This window comes from Cyprinus carpio, chromosome A25 (assembly GCF_018340385.1).
Source record: "Cyprinus carpio isolate SPL01 chromosome A25, ASM1834038v1, whole genome shotgun sequence".
Lineage (NCBI taxonomy): Eukaryota > Metazoa > Chordata > Actinopteri > Cypriniformes > Cyprinidae > Cyprinus > Cyprinus carpio.
Window position 1 is genome coordinate 17,184,638 of NC_056596.1, and position 23,544 is coordinate 17,208,181.

The window sequence follows — 23,544 nt, forward strand, 5'->3', positions numbered from 1 at the left end:
ATGTTTTGAGAATGATTGGGCTCAACCCTCCCCCGCGCGTTTGAGACACGCTGCCGAGCAGAGTATGAGCGGAGCGGAGTAATTCTGACTGAAGAGGAGAGGATTTTTTAAAAGTCAGGAGCGTCGTGGTTTTCACTCGCTCCAGCACCGCTCCATCACGAATACAATTCATGCCAACAGCCCGTAATATAATTGCATATTTAGCAAGAATTCACATGATAAAAATATTTAGCTATAGCTTGATACACATAATCTCTCCGATCAGAAGACTATAATGACGGCAATAGTCGAGCGGGATGTTGCAGGCAAGTTCTCAAGGAATTTGTCTCCCTTTTACTGATTATTTTCGGGTTAAAGCATGATTTAAACAGATACAGCACATTCACACGTAATCGCTGTCGCAATAATGCATTCAGCAGAAATCTGTAACACAGTAGGCTACTTCATCTGTATCTGATTTTGAATGAGCAGAAATCTGTAACAAATGCATCGATCTGTAGATAAAATAACTGACGAAAATGTAAACTGTTATTTTCATCACAAACAAAATTTGCACAGCAGAAAGCAGCAATTATACCTTTTAATGCTGACAATTTTATTAGTTTGGCGTTTTGGTAGGACAAAAAGTTTGCACACAATAGCCTAATCCCCTTTGAACCTCTCCTGTAATTTTATTTATTTATTTATTTTTATTTTATTTTTATAAGCTATTATGAACATAACATTTCAACTTTAGCCACGGAGTGAAGGCGGAGCAGTTTTTCTGGTATCAGTGAACGCGGAGTTTAGTGATTATTAAATGCTCGGAGTGCGGAGGGAAATTGTTGCTGCTCCACTCCGCTCACATAGGCCTACTGTACTGCCGAGTGAGAGAGATGTTTCGCCCTATATGAACAAGGCCGTCCGGTGTAGACACGGTTAGACAGTGTCTACTATATTTACAAATAATTGATATAAGAAATAAAAATAAATACATAACCTAAACCAGCGGCATAACGAGATGAAAATATAGACTAGAAAACTGATTTAGGCCTACACTTGCTCTGTCCTCCGTCCATGACACTGACTCACTGCGGAGCTGCCAGTTTTAATCTGAACAGCTCTTAACGCTGAGTGGATGGCATGATGGGCTAGTATTAAAAAATAATATATTTTTATATTAAAACTTGTTTTGAACAATTTCTTTGTCATTTGAATATTGATTTTAAGTAGGGAGGCAAAAATTTAAATTGTAAATCGGATTTTTTTTGTGAAAAAAATCAGGGATTTTTTTTTAGGCCATAGGCCTATCGCCCAGCCCTAATGCAACAGTTTTTTTTTTTTTTTTTTAAGTTAAGACAACTTCCTCTGAAATTAAATTATAATAACTAATAAACTTTATTGCGCTATACAGTAGTCAACATTTGAAGTGATCAAACCTTTCTTTAAAGTTGTCCTAAAACCTGTTCTGCAAGTTTGATACCCTCATAAGACTGTCCATATGAAAGAGCAAGAAATCCACACCCTTTATCTCGACCCCCACAAGCTATACAGAACTACCCTCAGCCCCTCCAGCTGAACTGAACTCGGTCTGTTTTTTGGCTGTGAGGAACGGTGTGTTCTCATGTTACTGGGTTGAAACATTGGGTTGAGCCCTTCTCTTTTTATTCATTATTTTCCCGCAGCCCATATTATTATTTTCACTAGACCAAAATAATAACAAATTATCAATTGATAATTAATCATTATTTTTGCCAAAATCATTGTTATTTGTGAACGTAAGCGTTTGCGGAAGGCTTTAAGACCAGGCGGAATCCTCCGTAAGCTGCTCCCGCGCGCGCAAACTGACCCAACATTTAGCAAGACAGGAAAACATTCAGTCTGCCTGAAGGAAGACGTACTTCATTGTAAGTTAATGCTGTTAAATAGAGAGTAAAAAAAAAAAAAAATACAACTAGTGTAGGCTATCCTTAAACTTGGAGCTCATTATATTGAAGTACAAATCCAAACACCAGAAGCAACCTACAATCTCAGTGTTCTTTTACTGAAAAGTATGCATTTTATTTATTTATTCACAGGCTATATGGTTGAAATAGTAATATTTTAGTTGAAAACTTTAAGTGCCATTGTTTAAAAAAATGCATCAAATGTTTCATAAACCTTAAGTTGTCATGCTTTAAAATCCCATGCCATTTGCAATTTCACTGTATTTTAACCTCCTAAATTACTACCCCAATTCTATAATGGTAAAATTTATTCAGACCGATGACATTTTTTATGACATTATTTATTTTTATTTTTAGAATAGGCTAATTGTAACATAAATGAATGAATCAAAACAAATATAACTTTTTAACTGCAGGCAGATATAGGCCTATGTTATTGTATTACAAATATTTGGATCCCTTATTTTATTAAAGAATAAATACTTATTTTCTTCAAGAATTCACATTATAAATAAATAATTAAAGAAAGAACCTCTATTAGCCCTTATTTGTAGGTTGTAGGAGATATGCGAGCGATTCATAGATTTAAAAAAGAAAAAAGTGAGTGCTTGGTTTCAGAAAACGAATACAGCTCGTAAAAAATGCTATGATGAAAAAGTCATGCTAACTTATTAATTCATAGAAATAATTTAATTAAATTTTTTTTTTTTTCGAGATTACTTGAATTTCAATACTAGTAAACTGACTTTAAAATCTCAAGGAGTTTATAAGTTGTAACGGTAAAATATCACAGTGCATGCTAGCCTAACATCCAAACATGTTGCCCATTTGAAGCTAAACTCTTATTCATTAGGTAAAATAGGCTTTGGATTTCACACGTGTTTCAGTATCGACGAAAAAAAAAAAAACAAATCATAATTAGCAAAAATATGCCAAAGTGGCCCGCTGCTCGCGCTGCATGGCTCGGTGAACGACTGCTGTTTCCAATGAATATGTGCGTGTGAGGCACCAGCGCGATCAAAGTCACAATTCACAATTATTGGTCACACAGTAAAGGCATAATTCAAAAATGCAATGTGTTAGCAGTTTGAAAAATCAAGAATAATAACAGAGTTAATAAGAATTATTTGTAAATGCTGGACCGTTCTCATTTCGCTCTGCAAATGGAACCTGAAGATTATTATTATTATTATTATTTTTATTTTTAAACCAAGAATGAACCGAAATGAAAACATTTTAATCCGTATATATATATATATATATATATATATATATATATATATATATATATATATATATATATATATATATATATATATATGTATATAAAACTGTTTAAAAACAATAGCATGCATAAGAGCCTTTGTGTAAAGGTTTTTTTTTATTTTTTGATGAGTAGACTGTAGCCTAAGACTATCCTATTTTCAATGGCTTTTAAGGATGTTATAATGTATATTATAATGTTATTGTTGTTTTACGTCTTCCTTTCATTTTACAATTACATTCAGTTCGCAATCCGTCCCTTTGCGCCACCTGGCGGTAGTTTCGCGAATGATTTTAACACGCGACTGATTTGCAGTTAACGCCACGGCGGCATTACCCATTTTGGTTGTCTACCATCTGTACATGTGCAATGATAATAAAGTTGAATCTAATCTAATCTAATCTAATCTAATCTAATCATATTGAGTTAGATCTATTGGACTGTGCCATCAAGAGTTTCATGCCAAAACTTTGTAATTAACTCACACTTGTGTGGTGCAACATTACTGTCAGATTCAATCTAGTCAGCACATCATCGTCATATAGTTTCAATATTTTCTAAAACTGCTGCATTGAATTGTGGCTTATTTCTTAATGAATCAGCTGTAAAATTACGGGAACAAAGGACCAAGTTCTTACTAACGAGGTCTGGATCTTCATTAAAAATAAAGTTCATCCAGTCTTTCCTAATGTTGGGATCAGAAGGAAGTCAATGCAAATACTATTTTTCAACAGCTTGGCACTGCACAGCATCTCGTCGCTTCGGAGGCATCTTTATCATTTGATTTCTGAATAGACCTGCGTTTGCCTCTTGTTGATTACAATACATGCACGAATTGGTGCGCAGGGCTAAACAGATAGTGATGTAGAAGCAGGTCTTGATCATCTTCTGAGGAGGTGGAGTTTAGCCACACTATTACATCATAAAGTGGCAGATTCCACAACTTTTTGTGGAAAAGTTTTGTGCTGAGAAATATATGATAAAAGGACATAGCACCCTCAGAAGACCACTATGATTATATGAATACATTACCAGCATGTGATTTCTTTTTAAATATATATTTTTGAAACATAAAAAAAACATAAAAAATGTGTACCCATATTTTGATATTCTTTTAAATGTGGATACTTGAATTTAAATGCTTGACAAATGAAAAGACATTTGCAAGGTATTATGTATTATAAGTAGCTATGTATCCAAATATTTCATCCAGTGCTCTTTTTGTTTTCTGTGTCACAAAATATCACGTTACTATCTTTGTATGAAAACAGCTGCAAATGATTCAGTGTTTTAGTGAACTGTCAAACAGCTGTTTAGTAAATCAAACAGCCTTAAAGAGACATACATATAGATCATTACATGAGGTGATTGGTAAATTATAAACACCTACTGTGCTTTTGTCATTTGCTTTAAATGCTGAAGCTTTTTAAGGCAGGATGGATTCTGATTGGCTGTCAGTGTTACTGTTGGGGATTTGTCAGTGGATTAAAATATATTAGAAAAAGTGTATATAGACAGACATAAACTGAATTAAATAATATAGTGCAAACAGCGACGCTCTACAAATGAAATATACATTTTTATCTTTATAGTCACAACATGATGGGAGAGGTTCACAGTCATTTAGAGGAGAACATTCGTCCATATATTGATCTGATTGACACTCTGCGGTCAGTTGGCATTCAGAAGGACTTGGCGTTACCGACTATTGTAGTGATCGGAGATCAGAGTTCTGGAAAAAGCTCTGTGTTGGAAGCACTGTCTGGAGTTGCATTACCAAGAGGGAAAGGTGAGGACTGGTTTTACTCTCATTTGTTATCTCTGCTATCACGCCTGTTTAACACTGCAAGTGTGAGTTGCATGTCAGCAAACTGTTGCAGCAAATGCAGTTGTGCATTCACACTTGCAACTTTACTGTTCTACTCTCTCCTATGCAGAAACTACTAAGTAGCTAGAGTTAGAGCTTCAACCAGCTTCAACATACCTGCCTGCATGTTTCTGAAGACCTTAGTCAGCTGCGTCAAGTGTGTTTAATTAGAGTTGGAGCTAAATTTTGTAGGTCATTGGCCCTCCAGGAACAGGTTTGGACACGGATGGTATAGTGCTAGTGAAGACTTTCTTTTTTTTTTTTTTTTCAGTCCCACAATTCACCAGGGACCGGTTGCACCAGCTGTGCGTAAACTACAACTTAAGTCCTATTTGGAAGGTAATTTTTTCTCATATGGACTTCTGTGAAAATAAATTTACATATCACCTCAGTGGATCTTGATTTATTCACAGTGAAGAAGCGAGCTCTGTAATTTTGCAAACCCGGGAACGTGCTGCTCACATGGCCAGTCATATGAATGTCAGCTGTAAATAAAATTAATTTTATTTACAAATTTATTCTTATTGAGTAAAACGTGTTTAAAAAATACTTATGTAAAATGTATTATTATTCCAAGCATACTTTATAATATATAATCCTATTTATTATTTGATTATTTAAACCTGCTGTTTAAAATTAGGAAAATAGACACACTATAGTTTTTTAATTTAAAAAAATATAAAATTTTTATAAAGTATAATTTTATGCAATAAAGTTGTGTGTGTATATAACTGTATATAATACACATTTTAAAATTGTACTGCAGCTGCTGCCATAATAAAGACCCATTTCGAATGTTTACGTGCTTTTCTCGAAAAGATCAGTTATTACCAATAGATAGGGATAAGTATCACCATGCCAACCAAGAGACAAGAAGTCAATTGAAACTGTTTCCAAAGGGTATGACATAAGAACAGGCACCAAGGGTGCCCTTACCTCAGGTCCTCTTTTCTGTTGAGTGCAAATTGCGCATTTGGATGTCCAGTCTTGCAAGTCTACACCCATCCCGTGCCAGAAGAAGGTCTTTCTCAGCAAGCCCTCGACCTTGGCTACCCCCATATGGCCTGAGGCATTGTGATACTTCTCCCACAATTGATAAGTCTTGCCTTTGGGAACCACAATTTGATAGAGGTTTAAACCTGTATGACATTCTTGGACCCTCCGCTTTAATACACCCTCCTGGATATGTAGTCGATTCCATTCCCTTAAGAGGCGTTTGGTTGCAGGCCGGCACGCTTCCCTCTCCTCGGCTCCTGGAAAACGACTTCCAACTACCCAACCCTTTATTTGGGCCACCGTCTGGTCTTCCTCCTGACAATCCTTCCAATGGTCTTCAGCTTCCATACTGGCCTCGGACTCCACCACTGCCGTCTCCACATGGGCCTGCTGGTCAGCTCTTGTTTCCTGTGGTAACCTGGACAAAACATCAGCATTACGATTGGAAGTGCCAGGGCGATACTTAAGTTCAAAGTTAAAATTACCCAACTGTGCTGCCCACCGCTGTTCTGTGGCCCCCAAATGCGCCGTATACAGGTGGACCAGGGGGTTATTATCCGTAAAGGCCAAGAATTTATTGCCCCACAAATAGTCTTTAAACTTTTCGGTGACAGCCCATTTAAGGGCTAAAAACTCCAATTTAAAAGAACTGTAGTTTTGGTCATTTCTCTCAGTGGGATGAAGGCTCTGGCTGGCGTAGGCTATAACCCGCTCTCTACCATCTTGTAGCTGTGCCAACACAGCCCCCAAACCTCCCAGGCTGCCATCTGTATACAGATGGAAGGGTTTCGAGAAGTCAGCATATGCCAAGATCGGGGCGCTCACCAGAGCAGTCTTCAAAGCGTCGAATGCCACCTGGCAATCTGCAGTCCACTCAATGGCAGCATTTCCTCTCCGCATACTAGCAGAATCTACCAGGAGCGCATTCAAAGGTGCTGCTACTTTAGAAAAACCCTTAACAAATCTTCTGTAGTACCCGACAAAACCAAGGAATGATCGGACCTGCTTAATAGTAGAGGGAATAGGCCAATTCTGAACCACAATGGTCTTCTCGGGATCTGTGGATATTCCCTCACCAGAGATAACGTGGCCAAGGTAGGTGACCTTCTTCTGGAAAAGGCTGCATTCATGGGGCTGCAACTTTAAGCCATGGGCTGCCAACTTCCCAAAAACCTGCTCCAGATGCTTTATGTGGGTGTCAAAGTCTGAGGAGTATACAACAACATCATCCAAGTAGATAAGGAGAGAGTCATGGACCTGCCCACCCAGACACCGCTGCATCAGACGTTGAAATGTTGCAGGTGCGTTACAGAGGCCAAAGGGCATCCTCTGGAACTCATACAAGCCCAGAGGTGTGGTGAATGCAGTCTTCTCTCGATCCTTCGGATCCAAATCTACTTGCCAATATCCACTGGCCAGGTCAAGGGTAGAATACCAAGCAGCTTGCTTGAGGCTGGTAAGGGATTCTTCTATTCTTGGCAAGGGATAGGCATCTTTGTGGGTTAGTGTGTTCAATTTCCTGTAATCCACGCAAAAGCGCCAAGATCCATCCTTTTTCTTCACAAGGACAATTGGTGCTGCCCAAGGACTAGAGCTTTCCCTTATGACATCATTATCCAGCATGTTTCGCAGAGGTTCCCTCAATTCAGGGTAAAGGCTTGGTGGGACTGGCCGATAGCGCTCCCTGCTGGGTGGTGCAGAACCTGTAGGTATGGAGTGGAGGACTACACTGGTCCGGCCAAAGTCCCCCTCTCCTGCTGCAAATATGTCTCTCCACCTCCGTAACAGTGAGTCCATCTTCTGTTGTTGGTCTGCTGTTAAACCATCACCTTTCAACAGGTTAATTGGATGCAGATCCTCAGTACCAATGTGGTTGGTCTGCACATCTACTTCCACTACACCTGGATCCAGAGTCTCTCAAAACAAGGTCCTTTTCCCCTCGAATCTGCCTTGGGTCAACCTGGAAGACATTAGCCAGGGGACGGCGTTGAGGTATCAATATGGGATAAGGATTGAGGTTACGTACCCTTATAGGGAGGCGTCCCTTCACCACAGTAGTAACAGCCCGGGCCACCTGCCACTCATCATCTCTCTCTGGTCCCTCCACCAAAGCACAAAAATCCGACCTGGTTTTTGCAGCATAGAGGTGTGTCCATAGCACCATCTCACTGTTAGGAGGCAAATAGACTGGGTCCTGACGGGTTAACCTGGCCACTCCAATCAGCCCATCAGATGATTTATCTTGTGAGACCTTTTGACAGACAGCAAAAGCACGCTCCCATTCTCCCCTTGCTTCACGTGACATAGTTGCACCAAAGACAGTCAGGCCAGGGTGGGCTCCCTGGAACAGCTCTTTCCAACAATGTGAAATGACATTCATCCCTAGGATACCCCTCTCAGCACTCAGGCACCCATCCTGTACAATAATAACCCCTTTACCTGGCACTGTGACTCCTCCCACTAAAAAATCCAAGATGGCATAGCCAATATATGGAATCTGTAGTCCATTAGTCGCTTTTAAAGAAAGCCAATGTAGATCTTGTGGGCTTCGCTTCTGCTCTCCACCCAGCCATTTCTGAAAAAAGGTTTCACTAAACAGCGTAACTTGTGAGCCTGTATCAAGTAAGCAGGGCAACTTAACTCCTGCAACAACAACTTCAACTCCTGGACACATCCCCACCAAAGATGGTTTATCAGTTTTGTTCCCCTGGTCCCCCTCCCCAACCACCTGGCTCTCAGTGGTTGGGGCTGTTAGTTTAACTGCCTCCTCCCCTGTTGACAGTACCTCTGGATGTGACCAGCCTTCCCACAGCCTCTACAAATTGGTTTGCCCTGGTCGTCCCATTCCAGGGTCTGGTAAGGCCTGGGGGAAGCAGTGTAGTGGCCTTCCCGAACAGCTCCCCTAGAGGATGAAGGAGAGTCTCTATGCCCCATAATCTGAGGAGAGAGTTGCCGTTTAATCTCCTCAGTAAGGGTTTCTTTAATAACAGAAAGTTGGTCGGTAATTTATTTTCTAAGTTCGGCTCTTACGGTCTCCCTCCACTCCTCTAGGCTAGGAGCAACCATGGACAGGTTTGTCTGTGGCACAGAAATACGTGAAGCACAAACAGGCTCCATCCTCAGCTCAACTTCCAATGCCCTTACTTCACTACACACCTCAGTGAAGGATAATGTAGGTTTTCTACGCACCTGTCTTTGAAGTTCCTGTTGCACCACACACCAGGGCCTCAAACCTAAGACAAGCTGGTCCCTAATGGTCATCTCATCCTGGGCAGAGCCCGCTGGCTCCTGCTCCTTCCATGTGGAGAATAGTTCCCGAAGACGGAGAATAAAACCAGAAACAGTTTTCTCTTCCTGTTGATGACATTTAAAAAATTGGACCCTGATCTGGGCCACTGGTGTTACACGCCCATACAGCCTCTTTAACTCACTCAGCAAATCCACACTTGTTAAGCGTCTTCCTAAATTCAGTAACCTCATCTCTCTTTTTGCCTCACCCTCAAGTGCCCCATATATAAAATCAATCTTCTGTTCCTCATTTAACCCTTGTGCCCTCAGCATAGCCTGTACCTGCCCACTCCATTCAGAAAAACTAATTTTACTTGAGTCACCATTAAACCTTGGAATCCATGGGACCCCCATAAACCAAGGCATCATCATTGCATTTATCACAGGCTGATTAGGTGGAACATTTTCTAGCCTAGTCCCAGTTCTTTGTGACACATTACCCCCTGGACCTTCAGACTGCCCTTCATTTTCATCTGCCATTCTTCACTGTGTGGTGTGGAAAGGGAAACCCTGCCGACTACGCCACTAATGTAACAGATTAAAAATCTATTAAATTGCAAATTTAGTTTCCCAGCCACACCAACACAAAGAGAAAGACACAAGAAATCTCAAATGGCGTTTTATTACATTAAAAGCTAAGCTTTAAAAAACAAAATTTCCAAATCACAATCTCCTCCTCAACCCAGCGGAGACAATAAAACCATAACTTGTCCAATATTCTGCCCAGGGTAATACCAAAGTCTAGTCTGAAATCAGCCCAGTGGTTCCCCTGCCACTGGTAAAAAAGTGTCTGTTTCAGTTGGATCTCAAATGACCGGCTTCAACCGAATCCAGGACCAGGATCTCCACAGCGCCGCCCCGCGTCTGTCAGTGGGAAATCGGAAAAGTCATTGGGTAGTTTGCACGTAGCCGACAACTGCCAAAACTCAGATGAATGGAATAACAACTTTCCTTTCCTATACTTCACATGGACACATCAGCAATACTATCGTGTCTGCCACTCTGCCGTCGGCTCCCCCGAATCTGTCACCTTTACAGAGATGAACTAAGAACGACTCCTTTAACACAATGCTAAGCACACACACACGCGCGCATCAGCTTGGGAAAAAGAAAGAATCACTTCCCTTCAATCGGGGTTCGTGAGCGTTGACACTGCAGAATCCGAGATTCCGTTCTACCAGCGTACAGGAGATCCAGTCAGCAACAACGCAGAGGGGCGAGAAGATCAGTGAGCGCCCATTACGCTTCAGTACACGGCTCGTTCCTCCGTCCAGAGCGTTCCCCCGGCAAGAGATCTAGCTCCCTTTTTATCCGAATGACTTGATCAGCTGGCAAATTAGATCGCTGATGTAAACGGGGTTGTACATGTGTGTCAATTAGTGTTTGTTGTTGCAGTTTGTGAAGGAGGAAAAACGAAAAATAACGGCACCCAAAAATCCAAAACACCACAGAGAAAACAAGAGTAAAAACCAAAGCACACCATACAATTAATCCACAACAAACAAATAAAAAAAAAAGGTTAAGAGTACACATTGCTATAACAAAATCAATTTTACACAAAATAAGGTTAACCCTCAATCACACTGCTCCACTTGTTTTATAATATATGACATATGCACAAAATTGAAAAGAAAGGTATGGGTATGCTAATTAGACAAACTAGCTAGCTAGCTGGCTAACATCTACAAAACAATTACAAAATGTTGCCTTTATTTTGTTGCCTTATTTGTCTGTTAGACTTTTAGGCATTTCATATTGCTCATATTTCTTTGTAATAAGTATTCGTCACTTTAGGCATAGTTGTGGGAGTAGCTCATGTCTGGTCAACAGGCTATTTTAACAGATTCACTCATAAAATATCTACAAGGTGCTTAAACATCTCCATTTATTTATAATCACAATTTATTTACTACTTATGTATGTTAATAGCCTACTTATCAGTATTTATGTATGTTATATTATAGTAAAGTGTTGAAAAATCTTTTTTTTTTTTTATATAGTGGGGGCGGAAATCTAAAATCTCGCCTGGGGCTCTAACAGAGCCTGGGCCGGCCCTGCCTGCTAGTATCACACTCACCTAGTTTGTTGCTTTGTACGTGTATATATTTAGTAATTATGATAAAGTTTCTCATTATGAATTCCAAGTCATTACTACTAGAAATGTTCACATTATTGTGAGATGTGAACATTTTTATGAGTAAGTTTCTCATTGTGAGAAACTAGTCATTCATTACCGAGAGAAAGTATCTCATTATGAGATTCTAAGTCATGATCATAGGAAATTTTCTCTTTATTTTGATATACTAAGTCACTGCATCACATGACACCATTGCACAGTTGCTGCAGACTTTTCAGCTACACATTGATGTTGCTGTAAGGTCCTGTTTCTCCAGTTCTTCCCAAACCTGTCCTGGAGGAAAACCCTACCATTTTCATGTTGCAGCGGAAACCAAGAATTCATCAGACTATAGGCAGTGTTTTGATCTACTGCCTGGCTTTTGTTTGCATGCGGTCTGAATAGAAACTTAACATCTTGACTATGTTGATTAGATATTTGCATCAATTAGTAGTACCTCACTAAGTGTAAATTCAAGTTGAATGCTAATTTTAAGATTAAATTTTTTTTTTTTTAATTGAATATATAAAGCACTTGTTCAGTAATTTTCCACTGCTAGTTTTCTTTTGATTGCTAACTCAATTGTGTTTGATAGGAATTGTGACCAGATGTCCATTAGAGCTGAGGCTGAAGAAGGTAACCGGAGTCAACTGGAAGGCTGTTTTAACTTACTGTAAGAAGAAAACTGATTTATGGATTCAGCATCAGTTGCACAAGATTAGTAAAACTGCTTGCAATCTATTTTCTTAACCTGATGGGTTTCTTGCAGTTGGCTCAAAATTTTAACCATGTTGCAGGGCCTGTTTAAGCCGGCAAACAGGCGAATGGACAAGCAGCATGGTCAACTCGCGATGAGAAGAAATTTGAATTTGAAGATCCTTCTTCAGTTGAAAGACATGTTGCAACAGGTTAGTAAAACTGCATGTTGTAAAGCTAACAGCTAGTGTGATATTTGAATAATTATAAAAATTACACAAATCTCATACATTTGCGCAAATACAGAACACAAATATTGGGTAAATACTATATGGGAAATACTATTTATGTATCCAAACCATTTAAACTTTACTTGCTTGGAGAAAGAAAGAAAAAAACATTTTCCAAATGGAGGCAGAAACTAACATTTGGAATTTGCATTGATCAAGGGCTGGACATGGGGAGTTTACACCTTTTTGGGAAGATGGTAATTTGCATTGAAGACACTGGGTATGAGCACAACCTCTACAGTAAACAAAATAACGCCTAGAATCTTTATTACCTTTTAGTTTATTTCTTCTGGGAATTAGACCATTGTACCAGTCACACTGAGACATTTCAAATGACATCAGACATGAATGAATATCACTAGCATTTGTGTAGAACACTGTATTTTGCAATTAAACATTCTGAGCGAACTTTGTGAAGGGAAGAAAGTGGGGGGAAGGGACAAATGTGAAGGAAGAATAGGTGAAAATGCTTTCCTACATATTCTCTGTTACGATGTGTTGAAGACGCAATGAAGATGAATAAATTCCAACACAAAGTTTAATCACAATAATCTACACGAGATGACTCAAACAGCAGGAAAACACACATCTACGTAAACAGTGACTGGACAAAGAGTGTCTGTGAAAGAGCAACTTAAATACATAGACAAATGAGGATAATTAACTAGACACAGGTGATGGTTGTTAACTAAACAAGGCCAGGAACCAAATATGGGCACACAGGAACTAAACCAGAACAGAAGACAGGAAAACACAGAAACAAGCAATGCGTTCCAAACGGGATATGTTGCCCACTGAAAGGCACTTCGGAGTGAAAACAATCATTGCCGCCATATTGAAGGGTCATTCCAAACTGAAGTGCTCACAACTGGCAACTTCAAAGGGCCTTTCGGAATGAAGGTTTTCGAAGGGTACAACTGATGGACAATTCGGACTCCCATGATCCTTTGCGCAGATTCTTTGCATGATGACGGCGCCTCCATGTGTGCACATGATGATGACGCAGAAGTGGATTTCAAGAAACAGTTGTATGGTCCCCTACACCCTTTGAAGCTCTCACTCTGAGGGTTAAACCCTTTGAAGGGATTAGGGCATAGAGATGAGCCCTTCAAATGGAACGCAGAGTTGGTCCATAACATGACATTCTTTCAGTGAAACAGATGCCTGTATGTTAATATGTTGAGTTTATATTGTCTGTCTAAGGTTCTTCCAGCCTTACAACATTTTTCTAATCTGTGTTGAACATTTAGCCTACTATTTGTAAAGACTAAATGATTTGTGTATTGGCAAAAACAAACAAACAAACAAACCACAAATGCATATTTGAATTTTTAAATACTGAAAAATGTGCTCAAAAAGAGGTAAATGATTTAAGTACAAAACCTTGTTTTACTCGCTGTCTTTTCTTGCCAGTTGTTTTGACAGCTTTTCTGAACTGTCTGAAAGTTTCAAACTTTTTCAAAGCAGGCCCATTTATGTCAATCAGTATGTTTAAATGGACAACAATAATCCGATTTTAACACGATTAAGACAATACTCTAATTAAGTATCTACCATGTAAACAGAGATGTTTATTACCTTAATCCGGCTAAAGTCATATTCAAAGTAAACAGAAATCGAATTAAGACATGGAGTATTCCTATTTTAGTCACATTACTAAAGTGTAGTATAGACATGTACACACATTAATAAAATTATTACCGTTGTGTCGGACTTTTCGCTGCATTTTGCAACAGGATACACACATGGCAGTGGTCAAACATTTGACTGCAAATAAAAGAGCTTCAACACCGCCATCATCTGTATGCATGTACAAATAATTAAGTGCACTTGAAGCTTTCATAGAATTAAAAATGAAACACCCCCATACTGTACATGGCATCATCACAAAGAAGAATTATGTGTTTATCTGTGAAATTCCGGAGGGGACGTAGGATTGCATGGCGTGGGGACGTAATGACGTGTGCCATTAATCAAACTATGTACTATAACATGTAAAACAGGAACATGAAAAGGAGCAGGAACATTCTAAAAGCAATTTGTGTAAACACCATGATCATAATATTTTGTTATTTACAATAAGGTAAATAATTAGATTACTGATGTCCATGTAAACATAGTCAATGAATAGTGCTAAAGAGAATCTTAAAGGGTTAGTTCACCCAAAAATGAAAATTTGGCCATAAATTATTTACCCTCAAGTCATCCTAGGTGTATATGACTTTCTTCTTTCAGACGAATTGGAGTTATATTAAAAGTTGTCTTTGATCTTTCAAACTGTTTGATGGCACTCAGCGGGTGTTGCAGTACTTCAGTCCAAAAGAAGTAAATAAAAAGCGCCCATCCATTAAAAAAAAAAGTGTCTCGCACAGCTCCGGGGATTGAACTAAGGCCTCCTGTAGCGAATCGATGTGTTTTTGTAAGAAAAATATCCATATTCAAAATGTAATAATCACTTTAATCTAGCTTGAGCTCACAGTTGTACATGGAAGCATTTCCGGGTGGATGACGTGTGAGGTCGGCGTTGCGCTTGAACTGGTGAGTCTCGTGAAGATGAACGTTTGTTAACATGAGCAAAGGAAGCAAAGTTTCCTTACTTTAACAAAGGAAAACCAGCCTCCTCTTGGCTTATATCGAAATCCTCCGATATTCTTCTTTACAAATCCTTGTTTTGTATTCCTAATTAGTGACCGTTGTTTTGTTTTGATCTCTCCCCTGCGCTTCCGCGTTCGTCACTTCTGAGCGGTGCATGTGCAACGCCGACCTCACACATTATCCACCCGGAGCTGCTTCCGTGTACAACAGTGAGCGCAAGCTAGATTAAATTGATTATTACGTTTTGAATATGGTTATTTTTCTTACAAAAATGCATCAATTCATTTCAGGAGGTCTTTAATCACCCCTGGAGCCGTGTTTTTTTTTTAACGGATGGGTGCTTTTTATTTCACTTCTTTTGGACTAAGGCACTGCAATACCCACTGAGTGCCATCAAACAGCTTGAAAGATCAAAGACAATTTTTTTATATAACTCATACCTAGGATGCTTTGATGCTTAGAAATTTATTAACTAATGGCCTAATTTTTGAACTAACCCTAAAAAACCCTAAAATCAATAAAGATCAATATCATTGTTTACACTTTTAAAGGACATTTTTCTTATAGTTAATTATATGTATGTGTTACAGCCCAGAATGAACTGGCAGGAAAAGGGGTAGGAATATCTGATGACCTCATCACTTTAGAGGTCATGTCACCAGATGTGTGTGACCTCACACTGATCGATCTACCTGGAATCGCCAGAGTCCCATTAAAAGGACAGCCAGAGGACATTGGAGAACAGGTAGGCAGTATGATCTGATTTTGGACTTCATATTTAATATCAATCTAATATCAGTCCAGTTTTAAAACTGTCTATTTCTTGTAGATCAAACGTTTGATCATTAAATTTATTGAGACTATAAACCTGGTTGTGGTCCCTTGTAACATTGACATTGCAACAACAGAAGCATGAAAGCATTAAATGGCACAAGAAGTTGATCCTGAGGGCAAAAGAACTGTTGGTAATGAAGCAGATTATCCACTTAACAACTAATATCTCACCAAATATCTGATTTCTGTCAGCGAATACATATTATATGAAATAACTATTTTTCATTCTCACAGCCATTCTGACCAAGCCAGATCTCATAGACAAGGGAACGGAGAAGAGTGTTTTGGCTATTGTTCACAACGAAGTGATTCCTCTCTGCAAAGGTTACACCATGGTGAAGTGTAGAGGACAACAGCAAATTGATGATATTTCTCTTGAGCAGGCAACACAAATTGAGAGAGATTTCTTCCAAAATCATGATTATTTCAGGTTACCAACCAAAGAAAAAAAATAACTTTTCCTTCCATTAGTTTGCTGTTACTTTTTCTTCTCTGAACTAACATTTCATAAATTAATTTCCCAGTTACACCTCCCATTGGTACTTTGGTATCATGTTTTATTAGTATTTTATAGAAAAAAGTATTTCAACAAAATTTGAGCTTCATTTTGGAAACATAATTTTCTAACTTTTGTCAGTCGGATGTCATATTGTCACAACCAGCATGCAGGGGAAAATAATCAAAGTGAATAATCTTACCAAAAATCAGATCATTTTGGTATTTTTATTACAAGTTAGTTAAGATTTTAAAATGATGTGTAATGACTCCCTAAAATTAATAATTCATTAATTAAAAAAAATACATTTATTTATATTTAATATGTAAAAAATACATATTTGTCAATAAACTGAATGACAGTTGACAACTGAATTTGCACTGACCCCATAGTAAATGTTTGTCTCTGTTAATGGACCCTTAAAAATGGCTTTTATTATGGTTTTTGTGTCACTCATTTTGGTTAATGATATTTAATAAAAGTGACTTTTTTTTACAGATGCCTCTTGAAAGAAGATAAAGCAACTATTAAATGTCTTGCCATCAAACTTACTCAGGAACTTGTTGATCATATCAAAGTAAGTTTCTAAATTTCTCAAGTCTTTTTTTAAACTCAGCATGAATTTAGTTGTACAGTGAACATTGTGTCAGGATGAATTGAGAGACTTGTACTAAATTAAATCTTATCCATCTTTGTCAGAAATCCCTGCCACACCTTGATGAGCAGATAAAAAAGCATCTGTGGGACAAGAGGAATGAGCTCAAGGAGTGTGAGGGCGGACCTCCACAAGACCCTAAGGGAGCCAAACAATTCCTTACTCAAGTAGGATCTCACATCATCACTTCATGCTGATGACTTCTTCAAATATGCTTGCTTCTCTCAATTAGTGTTCAAGCTGAATCTCCTCTGTGTTTGTTCTGATTTTCTTTTGGAGGGACCCCCTTTTGAAACTTCTCCCCCGTTTTGGAGTTCAGGCTACAGCTACATTTTTCTCCCCTGTTCATGTATACATACACACCTTTTATTGGCATTGCAAATGAAAGACTTACATTAGCAAAGCCATTTGTAACAGTTACATTTACATGAAATTAAAAAAAATACATTATACAGTAGTACTACACTCCTAAAAGGTGCTTAAAAGGTTCTTCTATGGCATCGTGAAGCACCTTTTTTATAGAGTGTTTATAGAGTTGTCACGATACTGTAATTTTGTCTCAATTTTTGGTCATTACACTAAATATAGAAATTCATACAAAAAGTTTTCATAGGTTTGAATGTGTATATACACTGCTCAAAAAAAAAAATAAAGGAACACTTTAAAAACACATCAGATCTCAATGGGGAAAAATATCATGCAGGATATCTATTCTGATATGGACTGGGTAATTTGTTAGGAATGAAAAGATGCCACATTGTTTAATGGAAATTAAAATTATCAACTTACAGAGGGCTGAATTCAAAGACACTCAAAATTAAAGTGAAAAAAAGGATGCAGCAGGCTAGTCCATTAAGCTGAAATTTCATTGCAGCAACTCAAAATGGTACTCAGTAGTTTGTATGGCCCCCACGTGCTTGTATGCATGCCTGACAACGTCAGGGCACGCTCCTAATGAGACAAAGGATGGTGTCCTGGGGTATTCCCTCCCAGATCTGGACCAGGGCATCACTGAGCTCCTGGACAGTCTGAGGTGCAACCTGGCGACATAAGATGGACCGAAACATAATGTCCCAGAGGAGTTCTATTGGATTTAGTTCAGGTGAGCGTGGGGGACATTCAATGGTATCAATTCCTTCATCCTCCTGGAACTGACTGCGTACTCTCGCCACATGAGGCATTGTCGTGCACCAGGAGGAACAAGGACCCAATGCACCAGCGTAGGGTCTGACAACGGGTCCAAGGATTCCATCCCGATACCTAATGGCAGTAAGTGTGACATTGTCTAGTCTGTATAGGTCTCTGTGTTCCTCCATTGATATGCCTTCCCAGACCATCACTGACCCCCACCAAACTGGTCATGCTGAACAATGTTACAGGCAGCATAACATTCTCCACCGCTTTTCCAGACCCTTTTACATCTGTCACACATGCTCCGGGTGAACCTGCTCTCATCTGTGAAAAGCACAGAGCGGCAGAGGCGGACCTGCCAATTCTGGTGTTCAGTGGCAAATGCCAATCAAGCTACACGGTGCCAGGCAGTGAGCACAGAGCCCACTAGAGGACCTCAGGCCACCCTCATGACGTCTGTTTCTGATTGTTTTCTCAGAGGCATTTACACCAGTGGCCTGCTGGAGGTCATTTTGTAGGACTCTGGCAGTGCTCATCCTGTTCCTCCTTGCACACAAAGGAGCAGATACAGGTCCTGCTGATGGGTTAAGGACCTTCTACTGCCCTGTCCAGCTCTCCTAGAGTAACTGCCTGTCTCCTGGAATCAGTAAAAGATCCTTGAGAGAGTTGTACTGATTCAATTACAATCATACTTATCCGCAAATTCTCTTCATGAAACATTTCAATCTGGTTTTAAAGCTCTACACAGTACTGAATCTGCTCTTTTTTAAGAGTGTCAAGTGATATTGGCACTGAAACTGACTATGGGAAATCAATGGCCTTAGTCTTATTAGATTTGAGTTCTGCATTTGACTTAGTTGACCATGAGGTCCTGTTGCGACGTCTGGAGACATCCGTGGACTTTCGAGGCGTTGTTTTGCAGTGGTTCCGCTCTTACCTGAACAATAGATGTTTTAGTGTCCGTATTGGTCATCAATCCTCCACTAGTGTACCTCTGAACTGCGGAGTCCCCAGGGATCAATCCTCGGCCCCATATTGTTTATTCTGTATCTGTTACCTCTGGCTTCCATCTTTAATAAAAAAGTATCCTTCCATCTGTATGCCGACGATACTCAGGTTTATTTTCCTTTAAAACATAACAATAAAAATGGTCTACAACCCTTGTTTGCCTGTTTAAGTGACTTAAACTCTGTTTCAAGTCAACTTTTTAAACCTAAATGAAAATAAAACTGAAATAATTATCTTTCCTGTGTTTGATGTTGAGCGTGGTTCTCTCGCACCGTATTAAACCCACTGTGCAAGAAAATCTGGGCTTTTTGTTTGACCACAACTTATAATTAGAAACAGATCAGTGCTGTTGTAAAGTCATGCTTTTTTGTTTCGGCGCTCCGCCAACTCTCTAAAGTCAAACCGTTTTTAAAAGAGTAATCTTCAAGCAGTGATTCACGCCCCGTAACATCACGACTAGACTACTTTAATTCACTTTACTTTGGTCTATCTCAGTCTCACTCTCTCTCGCCTGCAGCTAGTGCAAAACGCAGCAGCTAGACTCCTCACTGGGACACGCAAGTATGAGGTCGATCATCACCCCTATTTTATTCAAACTCCATTGGCTACCTGTTAAATTTAGAATTGATTTTAAAATTTTACTTTTTGTGTATAACGCTCTTAACAATTTGGCCCCTCATACCTGCTGATCTGCTCTGTCCGTACACTCCTTTCTCGTACTTTTGAGATCCAGTGATCACTGCCTTCTCATCGTGCCCTAGATCCAGGCTTAAAAAAACGAGATGACCGTGCTTTTGCGGCTGCAGGTCCAAAACTTTGGAACAGTCTGCCTCTCTATATCAGACTGGCTCCCTCAGTTTCCATCTTCAAAATCTCTTTAAAGACTTTTTTGTTTTCTCTTGCTTTTCATGCTTATTGACTCTGATACGATTACTGCTTATTTTTTATTTTGTTTTACTTTTTAGTTGTTTCTTTTGTCCTGTACTGCTCTGCATTTTATTCTCTGCTATGTACAGCACTTTGGTCAGCCTTGGTTGTTTTTAAATGTGCTTTATAATTAAATATTGTATTGTATTGTATCTCCTACATGCTCTTGAGACTGTGCTGGGAGACACAGCAAACCTACTGGCAATGGCAAATATTGATGCGCCATCCTGGAGGAGCTGGACTGCCTGTGCAACCTTTGTATGGTCCAGGTATCGCCTCATGCCACTGACCCTAGCCAATTGCAAAACTAGTGAAAAACAATCAGAAAAGATGAGTAGGGGGAAAAAATGTCAGTGGCCTCCACCTGTAAAACCTTTCCTGTTTTGGGGGTTTTCTAATGGTTGCCCATCTAGTGCACCTGTTGTTAATTTTATTAACACCAAAGCAGCTGAAATGAATTAACAACCCCCTCTGCTATGTAACTGACCAGATCAATATCCCAGAAGTTTAATTTACTTGATGTTATACTCTGATTAAAAAGTGTTCCTTTAATTTTTTTAAGTTTCTTTACTTTCATGCTACATTGCAAAGCATTCTTGCTAAAATTGTTTAGCCTTCATTTTCAAAGAGAACTGAATGAATGCTTTGCACCACCCAAATTTAATTTGAATCAAATTTATAAATTCAGTGTCAATCTCAGAAAGAGTTTATTGCCAAGTGCACACATAATTTTTTTTTCTTAGTAATGATGCTTCCAATATACACACATAAGAACAAGACAAGAACAATAAGAACTGAAGAATAAAAACCGAAAAATTATGACGACTGGTTAAGTCAAAATATCCAAAAAATATATAAAAATTATTTAATTATTTATAGTGTTATGGATAATAAAATGAATGAATATGAGTGATTTTTACTGATCTATAAAGATTGCTCATGGTGCTATATGGATGAATCGCAATATGGCCACTCGAACACTTCCAGTGGCCTCACCATCTAATGGTAGTTTAGAATGCAATAAGCAGCTCCATCTCGTTTACTCGGATGTACTTAATTGATTACGTTGCATGAGTGCCCACTACTGGCAGAACACTTGGAATGGACTGAATTGGAACATCCTAAGCCTTTAATCACTAAGAATCCACTATGGAGTTGGTTTATTGTTTACATTTTTCCCCTTACAAATTAGTTTGGTGCAGCCTTCTATATGTATATAGATATACTTGGGCTCTTATAAATGTAAAATCGATGACGTCATAGTTGTGTTGCATTGTGGTCTATAGAGTGGCCTGAAGTGTGCATATAAAGCAGACTCGCTCCTTCTGTCAAAATCAAGGGGTCGAGGGTATGTCCATGTAAACTTTCCTCGTCCACTTGACGAAGTGGAATGCACTTCAAAATGGCTGCGGGGATTCCCCCGAGGGTAAGTGCTTAGGGAAGTTTGCGAGTGCGCTTCTAAAAGTGAACTGGAACGCAGCCCTACTCATTATGTAGATCAGTGGTGAATTTGCAGAATATTGCACAAAACAGCTGGGGTGTTTCACTGAGGGGGGTCTTGGGAGTCATTTAAGTCTTCAATAGGGAGATGATCTGTGGAAGGAAGCCAAACATATGTGAGAATATTAAGTCTCGGGCTTTATGGTGCAACTGTTTGGAAAATATTATGGCACCATGTATATTTTGAAGCTTGAGTACTGCAAAGCTACCATAGCATTAGCAGGCTATACCATGCAACTTGACTATGCTATGCTTTCTCTGTTTATGGTACTGTCTAGAGTTTCTTTTCAACTATGCTGATATGCTTTTGCTGTTTGATGGTAACATAACAGAATCATAAAACAAATGTAATTTTTTCCATCTTAGACCTTAAAAAGATTCAGTGATCAAATCACCTCCTTATCATCAGGAGAGCTGATCTTGGAAGAAAATTTGTTTGCACAGCTTCGTGCTGAATTCAAGGAGTGGAATGATCAACTTAGCCGTTCAAAGACATCCTGTGAGTATATTTTCAATTTGAAGAAACATAAGTGTGATTTCAGTGTTGTTTTGCTTTTAGTTCTATTGAAAATGGAAAAAGTCAGTCATTGATTTCATGAGAAATCGTCTGGTTTACAAAAAGTTTCTGATTCAAAAGCGGTGAGCCAGGAAAACAGAGGGAGGGAACTGCCCGGCTTCAGCAACTACAAAGTGTTTGAGACTGTCCTTCAGAAACATGTGGCCAAACTAAACAAACCAGCCAATGACTTACTCAGGGGCATGAAAGGTACATCACACAACTTTGTGTTTAAAGATGTTCTGGTTCTGAATAACTTTAATAATTTTAGCACATGTACCTGTTTGTCGTCTTGATTTATGTATTTCTCCTGAAGACATCATCCTCGAACATTTACTTGACGTGGTCAATCATTGTTTCCGGAACTACTCTGTCCTTAAAAACATAACTGTGGTATATATTTCTCATAATTAATAGCAAATATTGCCCATTTTTAATATAGTTTGATCAAGGTTTCTTTCCTCTGTCCTTCACTTGTCTCTATAGAGTAAAATCAACAACATTCTGTCAGGTCAGCAAGAGAAGGCAGAGCAGAGGATCTCAGAGCAGTTTAAAATGGAAAACTTGATCTACACTCAAGATCCCATCTTCCTGAAGATCTTGAGTGAGATTGGCAATGAGCAGTTCTCAAAAAAACAGTTACCTATGTTTGACAAAAAGTGCAAGTACAGTCATATGCTGGAGGCGCATTATGAGGTAGATATGTCTAGGTTTCAGTAACAAATTGCAATGCAGTGCTTGTGTGTGGAAGTTACTTAATATCTGATATCTCATTGTTTTCTTTCAGATTGTAGTGCAGAGGATGGCTGACCAACTGCCCATGATGATCACCCTTTTCATGCTGAAGGAAACTGCTGAGGTCTTGTCTACTGACATTTTAGGTTTATTGGATGGGGCAAATGTGAGCGAGCTCCTCTTTGAGGACTCTGATGTCAGCAAAAGACGCAAAGACCTACGAGATCACTTGGATCGTCTGACTGCTGCTCTGGCAGCACTTACTGAATTTATTTGAGGGATCTGTTGATTAGAGGATATTGTATGGAAATACATTAAATGTGCAATAATAATATTATTTTATAATGTATCTGACAACTGTTCTATCAGGGCTCTAGAGTGCGACCAAGTTGGTCGCACATGCGACCTAATTTCTCAATGGTGCGCCAAAAAAAAAAAATCAGAGGTCGCACCGGTGCGACCAGCCGTTCGAGGGGGAAAAAAAAGTATCCACGACTCTGAAAGTCTCACTGTGGTTCAACAACAGACACTAGAGCCCTGCATTTCACCCTGAGCCTGACAGACCCCGGCCTTTTTATACTTCTCCTTACTTTTATATTTTAGACATCCATCAATTAGTGATGAAAAAAAAAATTGCTGCGCTGGTGGAAACAACACAAGACCGC

At 39.1% G+C, this 23,544-nt stretch overlaps 1 protein-coding gene across 2 annotated transcripts; it reads left to right on the forward strand.

Moving 5' to 3' along the window:
• Window positions 1–4,717: 4,717 nt before the first annotated feature.
• Window positions 4,718–23,324, forward strand: LOC109074030 (interferon-induced GTP-binding protein Mx-like). 2 transcript variants are annotated; one of them, XM_042715743.1, is made up of 13 exons: window positions 4,718–4,978; window positions 12,052–12,129; window positions 12,254–12,364; window positions 15,628–15,782; window positions 15,867–16,002; window positions 16,106–16,301; window positions 16,866–16,944; window positions 17,067–17,189; window positions 21,955–22,087; window positions 22,226–22,354; window positions 22,461–22,537; window positions 22,631–22,840; window positions 22,932–23,324. In XM_042715743.1, the coding sequence occupies exons 5-13, from the start codon at window positions 15,963–15,965 to the stop codon at window positions 23,154–23,156; spliced, it is 1,212 nt and encodes a 403-aa protein (XP_042571677.1). In that variant the 5' UTR covers window positions 4,718–4,978; window positions 12,052–12,129; window positions 12,254–12,364; window positions 15,628–15,782; window positions 15,867–15,962; the 3' UTR covers window positions 23,157–23,324. The 2 variants fall into 2 exon arrangements, with proteins under 2 accessions (XP_042571677.1, XP_042571676.1); XM_042715742.1 differs by having other exon boundaries at window positions 4,722–4,978; window positions 22,211–22,354; window positions 22,932–23,323.
• Window positions 23,325–23,544: the final 220 nt, after the last annotated feature.

What these genes read in the sequence shown, in the direction of transcription:
- LOC109074030 (XM_042715742.1), top strand. Translation starts at nt 15,963, where the DNA reads ATGGCACAAGAAGTTGATCCTGAGGGCAAAAGAACTGTTG. An exon ending in TGAGGGCAAAAGAACTGTTG is followed by an intron (nt 16,003 to 16,105) that starts GTAATGAAGCAG and finishes TCATTCTCACAG; the next exon opens with CCATTCTGACCAAGCCAGAT. An exon ending in TCCTTAAAAACATAACTGTG is followed by an intron (nt 22,538 to 22,630) that starts GTATATATTTCT and finishes TTGTCTCTATAG; the next exon opens with AGTAAAATCAACAACATTCT.